Below are 16,887 nucleotides of genomic sequence, written 5' to 3'. Positions count from 1 at the left end.
ATATTCATTGGTGTTTTGCCTGCATGTCTGTGTGAAAGTATCAGATCCCCTGGAACTGGAGTGAGCTGCCATGTGGGTGCTGGGAATTGAACATGGATCCTCTGGAAAATCAGCCAGTGCTCTCAACCACAGAGCCATCACTCCAGTTTGAAGTTCAGTTTTTAAGAATGTTTTTTAAACTGATACTTTAGCTTTTTAATGCACTATTTCTTATTTTTAAGGACTTAATGTTTTTTTTTTTCAATTTGTATGTATGTATACCACATGTATGTACCTATGAGGTCATTGGATTCCCTGGAGCTGGAGTTACAGGTGACTGTGAGCCACCCTAGGTGCTGGGAACAGAATTCCAGTCCTCTGGAAGAGCAGCAAGTGCTCTTACCTGCTGAGCCATCTCTCCATCCCCTAATATACTATTTCTAGGTGAGAGTTCTCTACTTGCCCCCATGACCTCATTGCATATTAATGTATAATATAAGTTCCTGTACCTTGGGCACATAAGAGTTCAAAACATTTTGGAGTTCAGGTTTTCTAGTCCAACAGGAAAAATAAAGGAGAGCCCTAGTTCTTCAGTGGTCTAGGCAGCAGTCAGGGACAGGTAGGATGATTGACATGCTCCAACCCCATGTTCTCACTTATGACTCACTTGCTCCTTTACACACAAGTCTGAATATGGCCTGTCCATGCCATGGCCTGCTCCTCCCCAAACTTGGAATGGCCTTGCTTCTTAGAAAAATAGTCCTCTCCAGCTAGATCTGGCTTCCACTCTGTACGTTGTCTGGCTTGGCCAAATCTACTGCAGTTTCTTACTGGTGTTCTGTAGGACATACCTACAGCACCACACTTTCCTTGTTGATAGTCGTTTATTTACGTCCTTATAAACAGATGCCGTAAATCTCAGTTTCTCCAGGGCAGGATCCTTCTTCACTGTTATTCATCTTTGTAGAACCAATGCCTACCATCATGCTTTGCACCTCTTAGATATTTTTGGTTCTCTTTAAATTAATCCAAAGACAAACCTCCTGAGGCAAACCAGGTAAGTTCTCTGACCTGACATTCAAGGTCAGAGAGAATCTTTGAAACAGACTGCTTGTGTCATTAAAAAAAAAAAAAAAAAAAAAAAAATCTGACAACGCAGGGAGCTCAGGCTGAGGTGCCCTTCAGATTGCTCTAGGGAGCTTGGATTTTGTGAGGTGATAGTTCTCTGCCCACCTACTCAAGGCTTGGACCTATCTTGGGCCTATCTTTCCAGGGTTGCTCTGACTTGATCAGAAGCCTATATGTTTGTTGGCCACCATTTTATGAATACAAACCAGGACATAGCCCCATACATGGGAATTTGTTTTTCTCGTTTATGGCTATTACTTGAAACATGTAAATCACCAATAACATCTTAAAGGCAGGTACAGGTCATGGGCAGTGGGTCAGCTGCTACAAGGGACCATTGCTTGGATTTAGGAAATTTTCCTGGGCCTCCAAGGCCTGGCAGCCATGGTCAGTTAGTTGCTGAGGGTATCAACCAGTTGCTCTAGGCTATCTGATATTCCCAATGAAAGAGCTGGAGTCTGAAACAGGCCAAAGAAAAAGTCCAGGCTGAGATTAAATAGTACATAATGTCTGCAGAGACTAAAGATTTCAGGGCCAAGGAGTCTACTGCCCTGAACTAGAGAGAGAGAGACCCAGAAGATGGCCATTTCCAGACCTACTAATGTCAGAAAAGAGATGAGCTGTTGAATGTTGTCATGGTCTTTGTATGTGACATCTGTCCAGAAATCCACAAAAGCAACTAACTAAATGGGTAGGACATGCCTGTTGTAAGGGGTGGCCTTGATGTCCTCATGGAATAGGAAGCCTCAGCAGAGCTTGAGTTCTGTTCTAGTGGCAGGCATTACCTTAGAGAGGAGCAAATCTGGCCTTTGTGCAGGCTCAATATGTGTCCAAAGATAACATCTTTTAGCTTAGTATTTCTTAGAGACTTAGTGAGTTTATGTTTTTTATTTTCGTATGTGTTCAGCTCAAGCACCATGTAAATCAATTCCTTGAAAAAGAGATTAAATAATTTCCTTCCATCTCTGTAAAGGCATTGTCTGTGAACAAGTAGTAAATAGTTCTTTGTAACTTGTGTAGCGGCCACTGGCCTTAAAGCAGCCCATTCTGACTTTGGGCCAGAGCAGTGCTCATTCTCATGTAAAAGAAAAAAATGTTAAGGGCGTGTCCTTAGTGACATTTTTATCTTGTTATATTTAGATTAGACAGTGTTGATAATGGGTAACAATGTCCTTAGTGACATTTTGTCTTGTTATTTTTAGATGAGACAGTGTTGATAATGGATAACGAACTGTGAGAGTTTCCAGATCTGGCCTATCTTTTAACTCAATTCAGCCTCTAGCTTTGAATCTGAGAATTCCCATAAATTCCTCATCTGTGAAACGGTGATCATGACAACTGTTTTTACCCCATGAAACCTGTGAGATGAGATGAGCCAACAAATATGCTGCTTAGCCAAGTTCCTAGGATGTTTTGAACACCCAAGGCCTGGTAGTCACAATAGTAAGCTTGGTAATAATTGTTATTGATATGGGGATCAAATACTTAAAATTATAATATGAAAGCATATTTAAGACCTTAGGAAGCTTTGTGTTTAAAAAGCAACCAAGAACATTTTAGAGGTGATTCTTAGTATGTTCTCAGGCATTAAAAGAAAAAGTCCTTTTAATTAAATTTACCCTTCTAAAACCTAGGCAAATAATATGGAATCGTGCCCTATGCCTTCCTGTTCTTTCTCCTTAAGGAAATTGCACTGCCAGTCCATGTTTGTCTAAAATCCCTCCAGGTGCCAGCCTACTCCTCCAGTGGGAAGCTAGGAATTTCATTCTTGCTCTTCTGTATGTAACCCAGGGTCATGACAGTGGCAGTGGGCACAAGTTCCTCCAGGGCCCACCTCTCATCCTTCAGACTGGCTCTGAGCTGAGGGCTTGCCTTGGTTCACCATGTCTTCGAAGCCCCCCACACACACCTCAGTCACCATTACTGAAACCGGAGACATTTTATGAACTTGTGTCTGTTACTGGCTCAGAGCACAAGAGGTAATGGAGAATTTTTGGCTAAAACAAAACAAAAAAATTCAAACTAATAGAACTTGCCATCAAACTTATGATTATAGAAACAATATTTATAGGTATAGTTGGCTTTTATTAAAGGGTATTATTAAAACTGGTAGGTAAAAAGCATACCTGTCAGTTCTTTCTTGGTGGAAATGGCTATTTGAAAGCAGGCATCTAGTCACTTCATTGTTTAACACTGTTCAGTCCATCAAGTGATTTTATTTTAGGCTTTTCTCCATATCTAGAATACTTTCATTTACTGGCCAAATACTTTGTAAGTGCCAAGTAGAAAATAGTACTTGGCATTTCTTGGATTCACTTGGATTCTAATTTTTTTTCTTTTTTCTTTTTTTTGGGGGTGGGGGAGGAGCTAAAGATCGAACCCAGGGCCTTGTGCTTGCTAGGCAAGTGCTCTACCACTGAGCTAAATCCCCAACCCGGATTCAAATTTTTATGAGATCATATACAACAGTTCAATTTTAATTTTAAACACATCATAAATGATTAGAAATGGGGGCTGGAGAGGTGGCTTAGTGGTTAAGAGCATTTGCTGTTCTTTCAGAGGACCCAAGTTCAATTCCCAGAACACACATCAGGAGGCTCACAACCACTTGTAACTCTCACTTCAGGGAATACAACACCCCTGGCCTCCTCAGGCTGCTGCACTCATGTGCACCTACTCACATGCAGATACACATCCCATACATAATTCAAAATAATAAAAAATGCATGAAATAGAGTCAACACTCGGGTGGTACTCCCTTTTACAAGGCATCTTTACAAATATTATCTCACAGGTTAATATCACTGTAAGATGAAAAGGACAGATGTTTTCTTCATTGTTTAGGAAAAAAAGATGTGAAGAGAATCAGAAATGTTTATTATTAAAGTTCATGGTTCCACCACTTATGACCTCACACCAGCCACTTAATCAGTCCATACAATTCACTGAACTGTGAAACAGTTTTAGAAGGTGCCTGCCTCACAGGCCAGGAAGATGGAATGAGTGGGAAGCACAGAGCCTGTGTCCGTGCATGGTGTCATCCATAGTCATTATTAACTGTTAGAAAATGTTAGGACTGACTCACACCTGGATCCAGACCTCCTGACTCCTAATCCAGAACTAATCATCATTCCAGTGACCCATAGACAAGATGATCATAAAGGCAGTTCTCCTTTAATAAGAAAAAGGAGCTGGAAGAGAAGTGTTTGGATCTCCCAACACAATAAAATAAACGTTTGAGAGAGGCACTAATTATCAGAATTGGGTCACTATGCATTGTATTCGTGCATCAAATTACCATCATGTGGTACCACAAATTTGTATAATTATTGCATGTCAATGTAAAATTATGTTGCAAGCAAGATGTAAAGGTCCATGCTTGTCATCCCGACTCTCCAGAAAGATGGAAGATGTCCAGTTTAAGGCTAACCAGAGTTACACAACCAGTTCTAGGCCAGCCTGAAATAGTCAGACTCTGTCTCAATAAGAAATCACATACACCATTTTAAAAAAAGGAAAACAAAACAACCCCACCCCCAGCTATGTTCATGGAAATCCCTCCAGTTAATATTGATGTCTGCTGGTCAAAGTGAAGATAGTAAGTGGCCATAACTACTCCCCGTAGATGGGACATCTATATCAAAATCCTCCCCCTCCCAACCCCGGGGCTCAGAGAACACCATCCAGGAAGAATGTAAAAGCCAAAGGCTGGAGAGGAGCACTGTGAACTGCTGTCTTCTGGGATATGACGTGGCCTTTGTACTCATGAACTCCACAGCTTTGGTCACCTGCACACCTTGATAAGACAGTCCAAATTCCAGCACAGACTAGGGAGGATCTCACAAAGCCCCACCCCTGGCTGGGGGTGGAAATTCAGAAAAGAAGTGGAGGAAGAGGAAGAAGGGAAGGGAGGGAGGAAGGAGGATAGGAAGGAGGAAGAAGAGGAGGGAGGAGGGGACATAAGCTGTGTGGGGCGTTGGAGGGAGGACAGGGAGGCAAATACCATTAAAACACATAGTACACAGATACGAGTTTACAAAGAAGGGATTAGAAAAATCTTTTAAAACTTTAAGCAGAAAAAAAATTGACATTTGGAGATTGTAATTCCTTGGGGAAACAGCAGCAGTGACATGTGGAAACACATAAACAGCAGCTTTGAGGAACTATAATTCACATAGTATACAGTTCATCAATTTAATATGTATTATTAAATAGTTTTCTGTTTATTCACAGACTTGTACAACCATCAGTCACTAGGATCATTTTAGAAAAAATTTTTTATCTCAAAAAGAAACTGTATTTCCCCTGCTCTCTAGTTACAGGTAGCCATTAATCTGTTTTTATTTTTTTGGTTTTGTTTGTTTGTGTCTTGATTTGCCTCTCTGGCTCCTTCCACTCAGCACAGTATTTCCAGGACCCTCCCCTGCTGTGCATGAGTGAAGGCTCTTGCTTGGCGGATACAGATGATGCTTATTTTCTGGCTGTTTGTCCTTGCATCATTCGGAGTCTGCCTGTCTTCAGAGTGATGTCAAGACCTATTTTGTGGAAATTCTACAGAGGTGTTTGAATTTGCTTCCTTGAGTAGTTATGAAAATTAAACAAAGTGATGTTAGACCACCCAGCCATCACAGTAGCACGTGATTTAATTAAGCAAGATAATTGTTTGTGTGCACCAAACTTAGTGCCTAGCACAAGGGGGTCTCAAGTCCATTTGCCCCATTTGAATATCCAGGGTTTATTAAGAACTTATTAACAATGAAGCCGAAGGTTTCTTAACCTGTAGCCTAGTCTGTAGCTCCTTGTGTAGCTCAGGTTAGCACACATGGCAAGCCTCCTGCTTCAGCCTCCTGCTGTAATAGATAATATTTTCACTGTTGCTTTGAGGTTGAAGTACTGATTTCTTCCATCCTTTGTTTTGTTCTCCCCAAGGCTATGCTTTCCTGCTGTTCCAGGAAGAGAGCTCAGTGCAAGCTTTGATAGATGCCTGCCTAGAAGAGGATGGGAAACTGTACCTGTGTGTGTCCAGCCCCACCATCAAGGATAAACCGGTAAGTGATAAGTAGCCAACTTCTACTTTCCCAGAGCACATATGCAGTTGGCTAGCTGTTCCTCCTCCTCTTCATGGAAATGCTTCATTTAGGAGCCTCTTACCTGGATTGACCTTGCTGTGTAGAGCTGGGACTGTTGCTAGTGATGAGAAGTTAATTAAAAAGTATTCACAGTTCATCTTACACTTTTGGGACCATAGGTAAACAAATGTGTCCTTGATACCCACTTACAGCTTGGTAAGCTAACTCCTCTTTGGAAACCCTAAATTGAGATGAACAATGCTCTTAGTGGCTTTGACAGCTCTTTTCTGTCATTATTTCAGATCAAGGACAGGGGGAATTTATTTTTAAGATATCATAATTGGTAATGTTTATATGTCCCTAAATGTAAGCCTTTATGTTGGGTTGTATCCACGGCTACCTGGTGGGTGGGCCAACAGGTCACACTAAATGGACAGTTTCAGCAGGACAGGAGAAGGGCAGGACAGAGAGCATGGCACTGAAACTGTAAACAAATGGGTGGGATAGGCTTGCGCCTAGAGTGGGAAATAGTAAAAACAGTGATATGGAGTGGACAAGGGCTGAAGTAATTATCTAGGGCCTAGAACAACCACCACAGACTTCCATCAGAGATACAGGGGGTCACTTGGTTGATTAAGTATGTTCTTAGAACTGCATCTGCAAAGAGTTGGCTTAGGTGTAGAAATTCCAAGTTTGAGTCTTAACTTTATTATTTAATATTTAAATATCTGCTTGGTTCTGAGCAAGTCATCCATCCTATCCTTGGTGAATTGTGGTTTTCTCAACTAGAAAATGGGAAGAATAGTCATTCTAACGTGGGTTGTTGAGAGAAAAATGAATGTAGAAGCACTCAATAGAGAGTGGGTACTTGTGCAGATATAATTCTTTGGTGCTATCAGTCCTGCATAGTGCTATAATTGAGGACAGCACAGCTAGAGCTCAGCTCAGGCCACACCTGCTGGGAAGAACAGGGTTTCCGACTTGCAGAAGAATGCCGCTGAGACTTGGTCACCTATAAGGAGGGAATGAGTATAGAAGTAGAAGAGGAAATTAGTACGGAATGGGGTTATTGAGTCATGGCAGAAAGATCAATACAGAAAAAGAAGTAAGGATTTTAGCCATTATGAAAGTATCACTTTTTAAGAATTGTTAAGTTCTTGAACCACTGCCAAATTTTTATAACAATAATGACAGTGTTGGATACTGTGGCTCTATGGACTGGGAAACAGTAGGTGAGGAAAAGAGTAGGGGACCTTTAATAACTTTGAGCTTTATTTAAAAGGTATGTGCATGGTGTGGGAGACATGGGGACTTGCTGTTAGGAAGAGCATGTAATACTCCATCTGAATAAATAAACCTGAAATTACTTAAGTCTTTTAGAGTTGTGTAAGGGTAAAAAGTTTCTACCAAATTTAGCAATTTGTCTTAACAATCAGTCCGCAGAGATGCCCTGCACCTTTCATTCAGTGCGAGTGAGCTAGGAAGGGTTATGGTAGGATTGGCCATGCACCATAGGAGAGGACTAGAAATACATTTTATATGTAAAAAGGCAGAGGGATAGAGGTACATGATGATGTGATTGCGTCCACAATAGTGAACAAACTGTAGAATTGAGATGAGGAGATGAGATGGGCTCAGGACTCAGGAGTTCCATATCACTGGCTCTGTAGGGGAAGGAAGGAGATGGCATCTGGTAGGGGACCCTCACCTAGACAAGATGTCTCTTGAGAGGGGAGCAAGCTGGTGGCTGCAAACATAGGTGAGTGAAGATAGCTCCAGTGCTTTTGAGTGGTTGGTTGCACTCTATGCACCTGCACTGCTCTGGACTTTAGGGACTTGGAGAATCATTAGTGCAGTCTTCCCTACTGGCAATGTCTATGGGAAATTGACGCTCACTGTGGCTTCACATTCCTACCTGATCGAAGTTTGCCTTTTCTGAGCTGGAAGAGTTGTTTCACTGCAGAGTGATGAGTTCTGATGGTGATTATCAAAAACATGTTTCATTGACCCAGATACACTCAGGGTTTCCAGCATTAATAGTTTGGACGAAACACAGGAGGAAAATCCCTCCCTGATGATACTCTAATTTGAATGAAGTGCATCTCACGTTAGGTCCCAGACCTTTTGTCTCCAGTTTTGCAGCCTCTTTCTTGGCATTAGCTTTCTTCCCTCTGCTGCTCCCAGCTTCATTTTGTCCTGCCTCTCTCCTGGCTCGTGCGTGTCCCAGCTCATGTGGATGTCCCACAGAAAGTGAGAGCCAGAATCAACCTTCAGAGTCAATAAGTCCCTTGGAAATAGGCAAGCTCAGCCTCAGGAGCTCATTCACCAGGCTTTCTCAGTGTGGTTCCTCTTTGTTCCATGTCTTAAGTTGGCTAGCATTCATGCTCTGCCTTCAGAATCCCAGTGCCCTGGCAGTGATGTTTAGTTCTTTCTGACTCCTTATATTTCTTCTTGGAAATATATCAGGTTCCAAAAGTTACCTTGAAGATTTTTTTTTACCCTTTGTCCTTATTTATTCCTTTTCCTCAGATCAAATCCATCTTCCAGTTAAGTGCATCAAGTTATTCAGATTGTTTTCCCAGTGCAGAAGCCCGTAGTGAAGTCTGCTCTAAGCTATCTTGTCCAGGATCATGTGCCTTTTGAACTCAAGTCAATCCCAAACTAATGGGTTTTAGGGCATATTAGATAGGTGATTTTGTTCAGTGATTTCTTGCCATTAAATGATTCACATGGATTGTTCTGTTCAGGCTTTGGTCCTGAAAGGTAACAGAGAGGACTGTGTTTATTGCCTGATTGTTTTGACTCTTTTGTCCCAAAAAGGAAAGAAGGACCGGCAAGAGCAGGAGCTGTTGTAGCTTCGAGACCTGTAACTCCTTTTCTCCCTGCAGAGAGAGGAGCTCCACCATTCATCAGTCCTCGACGCCCCAGCAGATGATAGTTGTGTAAAGATGTGTCTCTGCCTAAGGGGCCTTCTGATTGGCTTAATAAGGAGTTAAATAGCCAGTAGCTAGGCAGGAAAGAATAGGCAGGACTTCTGGGGGTGGGGGCACAGAGAGAGAGAGACAGACAGACAGACACACTCAGGGGGAATCTAGGTGCATGATTTGCCGGCTGGACATGGAGAGGAAACAGGAGGTGAGTGATGGAAAAAAGATAACGCCACATGGCAGAACGTAGATAAATACGAATGGGATAATTTAAGTTATAAGACTAGATGAGACAAGCCTAAGCTAAGGCCAAGCTTTCATAATTAATAAGTCTCTGTATTGTGTTGTCGGCCCAAAGACTACAGACGATGATGTCTGTGCTTCCAGGGAAGTAGATGGATGTTTGAACAGTGGTCCCTTCCAGGAAGGTGATAAAATATAAATAGACAGAACCTGAAGATTCAGACAACTAACTCTAGAGCAGGAAGGAGACCTGGATGAGCCCCACAGAGCTAGCTGGTGACTGGAGAGAAGAAAGGAGACGTTAAATGAGTATTGATCTGTCTGAGCACTGGGGTTGACCTAGACTAGATCTGTAGATCAGCCTGACCTCAAATTCAGAGATCTACCTGCCTCTGCCTCCCAAGTAGTGGGACTAAAGACATGCGCTACCACGTCCAATGATCCTTGCTTCTAGAACAGATTGACCAGAGTTAATGGAACAAGAATCACATAGAAGGGAATTTAAACTGTATTACCAAGCTGATGTGTATTTATGTAGGTTAGGTTTTGGATTTTTGCTCAGATAACATGGCCATCCACTTAAAAATTGAAAAACAAAAATCAGTGAAAAAAATAATAGAGGCCAGGAAACTGGAATTAGATGCTGCTTACTGTTTCAGTTTTTTTTTTAATTAAATTTTAACTGACTTCTTATGTGTGCATGTGTGTATGTATATGGGGAACATGTGGAAGCTGGAGAACAACCCTGTGGAACTGGCTCTCTCCTTCCACCATGTCAGCCCTTCAGTGGAACTCAGGTCATCTGGGTGGGTGGTTAAGTGCTTTTACCTGCTAAACCAGCTCACTGGCCCATTGTTTCAGTTCTTAATTCTGTCATTCCAGCCACTCTTGATCTACTTTATGTGCCTATCAGTGGAATTTCAGACACCTTTAGTCATTCTTTTTTGGTTACAGACACAGTCCAGATTTTTTTTGCCTGAGAGTTAAGACCTTCCCAGTCTAGCTTCAATTTTTCCCTAACCTTACCTTTTTTGCTTTTCTTCTGCCCTTCATATTTATTTATTTATTTACTTTCCTTTTGTTTTTCATGTGTATGTGTGAGTGCATGCATGTATATAGTATGTTTTCATTTGTGTGTGTTTGCATACATAAGGAGATGTAGATCAATGTTGAAAATCTTTCTTCATCACTCTCCAACTTACTCTTTCAAGCAGGGTATCTCAGTCAAATCCAGAGCTCAATAACAAGGCTAGTCTTGCTAGCCGGCTTACTCAGGGTCCTCTGCCTCTACTTTCAGAGGCTGGAATTATGGGCAAGCTGACATGCCAACCCAGGTGCTATTGATTGTGTGGCAAGCACTTATAACTTAATCTCCCTCTCCCTTTCACCTCATATTTTAATCAAACTGAAATACTGTTGCTTCTGTCTCAAGGTCAAATTCCTACACTTACTTCTAAACCTTTATCAAATGCTATGTATTTCATGGACCTTTTTTTGATAATTTTACTCTATAACAAATTATACCTAGTATAGCGGCTATCAAAACAAATGAAAAGCAAAACCTCCCAAAAAATTAAACTGAGAAAAATAAGGCTGTTATAGGGTACCTGGATTGACTGTTTCATCTTTCTGCTCATGGCATATCTACTAAGACCTTGTCATTCTCCACCTACTGCCTACTAAACCCTAACTTTAATTTTGGCTTGGCTCAGTTAAATCTGGGTTTGTAGATCCATCTTAGAATCCATGGCTGTCATATTGTCTTGTCTCACCTAGGAATTCATTAACACTTTTTACCTTGATTTCCTTAAATTCATAATCTTGGTCACAGTTTTGGCATGATTTGAATTCTTCCAAGAGTTTCTCCAAAGAAGGAATTCCTTGTCTGGCATAAGAGAACAGCGTCTCCAATTTTGCTCTTAGTCTCTGAACTTGCAAGTGGGTCCATAGCTTCTTAGAACGTGAGCCTTTGGATGCTCTGTGCCTTTTCCAGGGAGGTAAAGTGGCAGTTCTATGTAGCCAGGATGCTGCATAAAAGCCAGTGAACAAGACAGCCAATTCTTTCCTTAAGGGATTGTAGTTAGTGTTTACCTAAGTGTATTCTAAAGAACACGCATCCAGTTGACAGCTGCCTTGAAAGTCTCATGTACAAAGACACATAACAGCAATGGGTATCATTGATTGTGCACTTACCTTGTGCATTTTACATTAATTTTCTTCTTTAATTAAAAGTTGCATATCCCCAAAATATTCAAGAAACATTAATTTATCCAGGCTCTAAAAGCATCTTACATTATGTAAATTTGTATGTTAAGTGTTTAACTCTATATTTTATATCCCTGCTTTGGAGATGACACTTGTGTAGATTCCTGTGAAATTAGTTATCTGAAGCACTCTCAGAATAGTTTTTTCTCTCAGGAAAAACTTAGTAACCTACATGGGTTTTATTTTTGTGTGTATGTGTGCTACCTGTGAGTCGGTTTGTGCAGATAAGTGTAGCGCCCTGTGGAGGTCAGAAGAGGGCATCATATCCCCTGGTGCTGGAGTTACAGGCAGTTGTTAGCTGTCTGATGTGGGTGCTGGGAACTGAACTCAGGTCCTCTGCCAGAGTAGTAAATGCTCTTAACCACTGAGCCATTTCTCCAGACCCCCAACCTGAATGTTTAGGTGTGAATTCATCTCAAGAGTTTTAGTAATCAACATGCTTTTAACAACAATTCTTTCTTAGTACCATGGAGCTGAAAACACACATGTATGTAGACACTGGACCAAATTGTTTAGCTTGGGTACAAAATTGCTTCAGGCTATGAATCTGAAATTTAAAATAATAGCACCAAATAGTAGTGCTAGTTCCATTGCTAAATCATTTTTGTGTGTGAGAGTCTTATGTGATATTTTGTGTCCTGACAAAGAAAGTTTGCCTGGAGTCAGAGGGCAGAGCTAGCCACCAGCTGACCTAATTAACCGTAGAGGTTTGGAGGACTGTAGGCAGAGAAGATGGGAAGTAGTAAGGTGGGGCAGAGAGAGGATCTCTGGTGGTTGCTTCTCTGATTCTAAGCAAGCTTTATTTGTCAGAACACAATCAAAACATCACACGACATGAGAGAGATTTACTAACTGCTAGTTCTGTCAGTAGGTCAAGGAATAATCTACTAGCCATTGCTTTTCTTGTTGGTGATGCCGGGACATGCACAGAGGACCATGGTTATTCTAGGCAAATACTTGACTACTAAACCCTCAGCCACTATTGGCCATTTCTAATGTATAGAGAGGCTAAGCAGATGGGAGTTTGAAGAGAAGAAAGTGGTTGCTTACTAGTAGAGGTATGTTCTCAGCCCATCGGGAAGCTGAGACTCCAGCCAGTGGCCTAGAGGACAGGGAACCTCACATGCTCATGTCATAGTTCAAGTGAGTCAGGTGACTTCATTTCAGTCCTGACATGATTCGCCTTCATGATCTTTAGATCCTTGGTCCCCCAGATTTAGATAATTTGTATAGCATATGGTTGTAGTAAGGTTAAGTATGACTTTAGAAAATGCATAACACATACTTCCTCTTACTTTCTCTTAATGGGTATTAGTTTACAAGGAATCCATATGCTTTTAAAAAGTCACTTAGGGACTAGAGAAATGGTTCAGTGGTTAAGAGGATTGGCTGCTCTTCCAGAGGAACTGGGTTCAATTCCCAGAATCCACATGACAAGTCAACCATCTGTAACTCCAGTTCCAGGGGACCTGCCCTCTTCTGCCCTCTGCAGCCTCCTACATACATGTGATGCACGTACATACATGTAAGAAAACACTCATGTACATGCAATAAATAAGCAAATTGGTTTTTTTGGGTTTTTTTTGTTTGTTTTGGTTTTGGTTTTGGTTTTGGTTTTTTGATACAGGGTTTCTCTGTGTAGCTTTGGAGCCTGTCCTGGATCTCACTTTGTAGACCAGGCTGGCCTCGAACTCACAGAGATCCACCTGGTTCTGCCTCCCAAGTGCTGAATTAAAGGCGTGCACCACCACCGCTGGGTGCAAATAGTTTTTAAAAGGGTTTCTTAACCCCAAATGAATTCATGTTAAAGTTTGTGCACTGGAAAAGAAAATGCATAGCAAAGAGATGCGGCTAGGCATGTGAAAGTGCTGGTGGTTATAGCCAGTCAGCTTTCTAAAGGTGAGTCTGATTACATGATCAACCTGTCACCTAGTGACGTCAGAAATGGGCACAGAGTAAGACCAAGCCCTACAGCACAGTGCATTCTCATGCCCCCGGAAGTTGAGTCAGTAACATGTTCTGGGAGCTGTGGAGGGCATTACCAACATAAACTGGGTGTGGTGGTAGCTGCCTATAATCCCAGCACTTCGGACGCTGGACCAAGAAGATTTTGAGTTTGAGAACAGAGTTGCCTGACTGCACAGTGAGTCAGTCTCTCTCTCTCTCTCTCTCTTTCTCTCTCTCTCTCTCTCTCTGTCTGTCTCTGTCTCTCTCTCTCAAAGTGGGGCAAAGGGAAGAGCACCATTACTCATTAAATCTTCACAGAGCATTCATTAGAGCTGCACACTTTTGGGCAGCTGGGACCCACACCCCACACAGATGGATGAGCTCAAGTTCCTAATGGAGGGAAATAGATGTGTGACTGATACGTGAACTAAGGAGCCACAGGTACTCTGAGAGAAGCATCATAGGGAATATTTGAGGTTGGGGAGTCATGGATGGAGAAGAATGTGCTGATGATGTGACTCAGTCAGGAAAGCCTTTCTTTACAGGAAAGTGTTCGCTGTGTCTTCTGTGTAGCATTTAATTAATAATGGCTTTGCTAACTCCAGCATAGTGCATGGGGATGCATTATGTAACCACTTTGTAGTGTGGTTTATTCATTCTCTATTTATTCACTAAGAACCCCTATGAAAGAGTACACAAAATGCCAAGCATGGCATTAGTAACTGAAGGTCCCTAAGAAACTCTAAAGTGCTGTGTGGAGTACACTCTACAGATTAGTGCAAGTCATTATACCCAGACTAAGCCTGGTAGGGCACCTGGAGCATCCTGGAAGCACCAGAGAGAATTTCTCAGTGTTATTTTCAGCTACCTATCCAGAAAGTATTCTGACTCCTTTGACGAGGTTCTCTGGGGCCTTTTCTTGTCTGAAGATGAGTTAACGCAGTGGTTCTCAACCTTCCTGATGCTGCAGCCCTTTAATACAGTTCTTCGTGTTGTGGTGGACCCTCAACAATAAAATGATTGTGTTACTACTTCATAACTGTAAGTTTGCTACTGTTATGAATTGTGACGTATACATATGTGTCTTCTTATGGTCTTAGGTGACCCCTGTGAAAGGGCCATTTGACCCCTAAAAAAGGGTCGAGACCCACCAGTTGAGAACAGCTAGGCTAGAGGGTTAGCGTTACAGCTTTTGACCTTTGGCCCCAGAGCTGCATAGGATACAGAACTCTTATCAGAACCAAGGACTAGAGTGTCAGTGGCACACACCTTTAATCCCAGCACTTGGGAGGCAGGCAAATCTCTGTGAGTTCAAAGCCAGCCTGGTCTACAGAGCGAACTCCGGGACAGCCAGGGCCACACAGAGAAACTGTCTCAAAACTGCCCCTTCCCCCAACCAAAAAACAAGCCAATGACTAGTCATCTATTGAATTGGGTTCTGTTCGTTCTTCCACTCCGGGGAGTTACTGGGGTTGTCTCCAGTCCTCATCATCAGTAGAGAGGAGCATGTGAGAATAATAGATGAGAACACTTCCTGGAAATCGGTGGATCTGTGTATTAGTATCTCTGAGATGAAAATTAGCTCAAAATGAAATACCAGATATGTATGTGCTTTGAAAAGTTCAGTCCACAAATACTGCTTCTGTGGCTGTAAGTTTTACTGTTTAATAATAAAACAAGCCCTTACATCATGAAAGAGGCAAAGATACTTAGAAACTATGCTGGCGCTTTCCGCCTCTGCTGGTACATGTTAGTGATTTGATGAGGGCTGTGGTGCTAAAAATGGAATTGCTGACAGCTGACATGGGTCAGAGTCCATCACTACAACCGACCCATTGCAGCTCTGTGTCAGGGGACCTGGGCTTAGCTGACTCATTCTGGCAGTGAGGATGAGTTGGGGTGCTGCAGCTTGCTGTGGAGAGCATTCTGGATGGTTCTGCACTATTGTTTTCCTGTTTGATGTAAAATGAAAGGGTTGTAGGACTAGGGCAGAAAAATGCTCTTTTCTCAAAGAGTCTGAGTAGGAATTTGAAGGGTATGGAAAGGAAAAATGGGTTTTCAGAAAGGAGATCAGAGCAGACAGTATCTCAGCTCTGAGCAGAGTTTTGTAGGAAAGAGACTAATAGCCAGCTGGCTGGGGGTAGGAACACTGGCTCAGGTGCCTGTGCTGATGTCAGACTGCAGTGTTTGCTGGCGTGTAGAATTGCCTTGGAATAAGCAGGTGGGAATAAGACACCTTGCAGTAGTATATTTGAGTTGGGGGCAGGGGCGCATTTGTAACCCACAGTGGTGACCAGAGGGATGGAATAAATATAGGGCCAGGTGTTCCAGTAAGTGCCCCCAAAATTATTGATCTATGAATATAAAAATGCTGAATCTAAATAGAGAATTCAAAAATTGTAAGAAGGCTAAATGATGTTTAAAACAAAACAAAAAACATACCCCCCCACACACACACACACACACTCACTCACTCATAGGGTCCCTCTATGTAGCCTTGACTGTCCTGGAACTCTGAGTAAACCACCAGGCTGGCCTTGAACTCACAGAGCTCTGCCTGCCTCTGCCTCCCAAGTGCAGTGCCAGTACGCAAGACCATTGGGTTTTCTTTTATTCTGTGATTAAAGGCAGAACAAAAATGCACATTTACATTTTACTTGGGAAAGTCTTGTTAATTTTCATTGAAATCTTTTTTAGCCAGTGACTTTTATCATATGTCCTTCAATCCAAATAAGTGATCCATTTACATTTCTTAATGTTCTTCTTAGTAGTTGACCTGATCTTATTTCTATTAATCACCTTTAGTATTATGTGAATAAAATTTTAGTTTTTAATTTAGATCCATATTTAGTACTTTATTCTTTCTTGTTTTTGTCTTTGTTTTTTTTTCTTCCAGAGCTGCTAGGCAAGTGCTCTACCACTGAGCTAAATCCCCAACCCACTTTATTCTTTCTTGATAGCAAAAATAACTGAAGTGACTTGGTAACATATGTTTAGTGAAGTTTAGTCTGAGGATTTTCAGTTCTTTGAACAGCTATCTAATACTTAAATGTATTAACTAACTTACTATATTAAATTTACTTTCAACTATTTAAAATTGATCTCTGGCCAGGCGGTGGTGGCGCACGCCTTTAATCCCAGCACTCGGGAGGCAGAGGCAGGCGGATCTTTGTAAGTTTGAGGCCAGTCTGGTCTACAGCGCGAGATCCAGGAAAGGCACAAAGCTACACGGAGAAACCCTTTATCGAAAAGCAAAAAAAAAGAAGAATAAAAAAAAAAATTTGATCTCTGTAGAAGTAACCTTTTCAAAGCAATAACAGAAAATAAGG

At 41.8% G+C, this 16,887-nt stretch overlaps 1 protein-coding gene across 12 annotated transcripts in view; it reads left to right on the top strand.

The window, feature by feature from the left end:
* Cpeb3 (cytoplasmic polyadenylation element binding protein 3) overlaps window positions 1-16,887 on the top strand; it is a 193,835-nt gene that overhangs the window by 137,360 nt on the left and 39,588 nt on the right. For all 12 annotated transcript variants that reach the window (XM_036167847.1, XM_036167923.1, XM_036167866.1 and 9 more), the window contains one exon: window positions 6,037-6,155. In XM_036167847.1, coding sequence (XP_036023740.1) covers window positions 6,037-6,155 — 119 coding nt within the window. The remainder of the gene's footprint in view (window positions 1-6,036; window positions 6,156-16,887) is intronic.

This window comes from Onychomys torridus, chromosome 1 (assembly GCF_903995425.1).
Source record: "Onychomys torridus chromosome 1, mOncTor1.1, whole genome shotgun sequence".
Lineage (NCBI taxonomy): Eukaryota > Metazoa > Chordata > Mammalia > Rodentia > Cricetidae > Onychomys > Onychomys torridus.
Note: the sequence above shows the minus strand (reverse complement) of the source record. Positions and strands in the feature narration are given on the sequence as shown.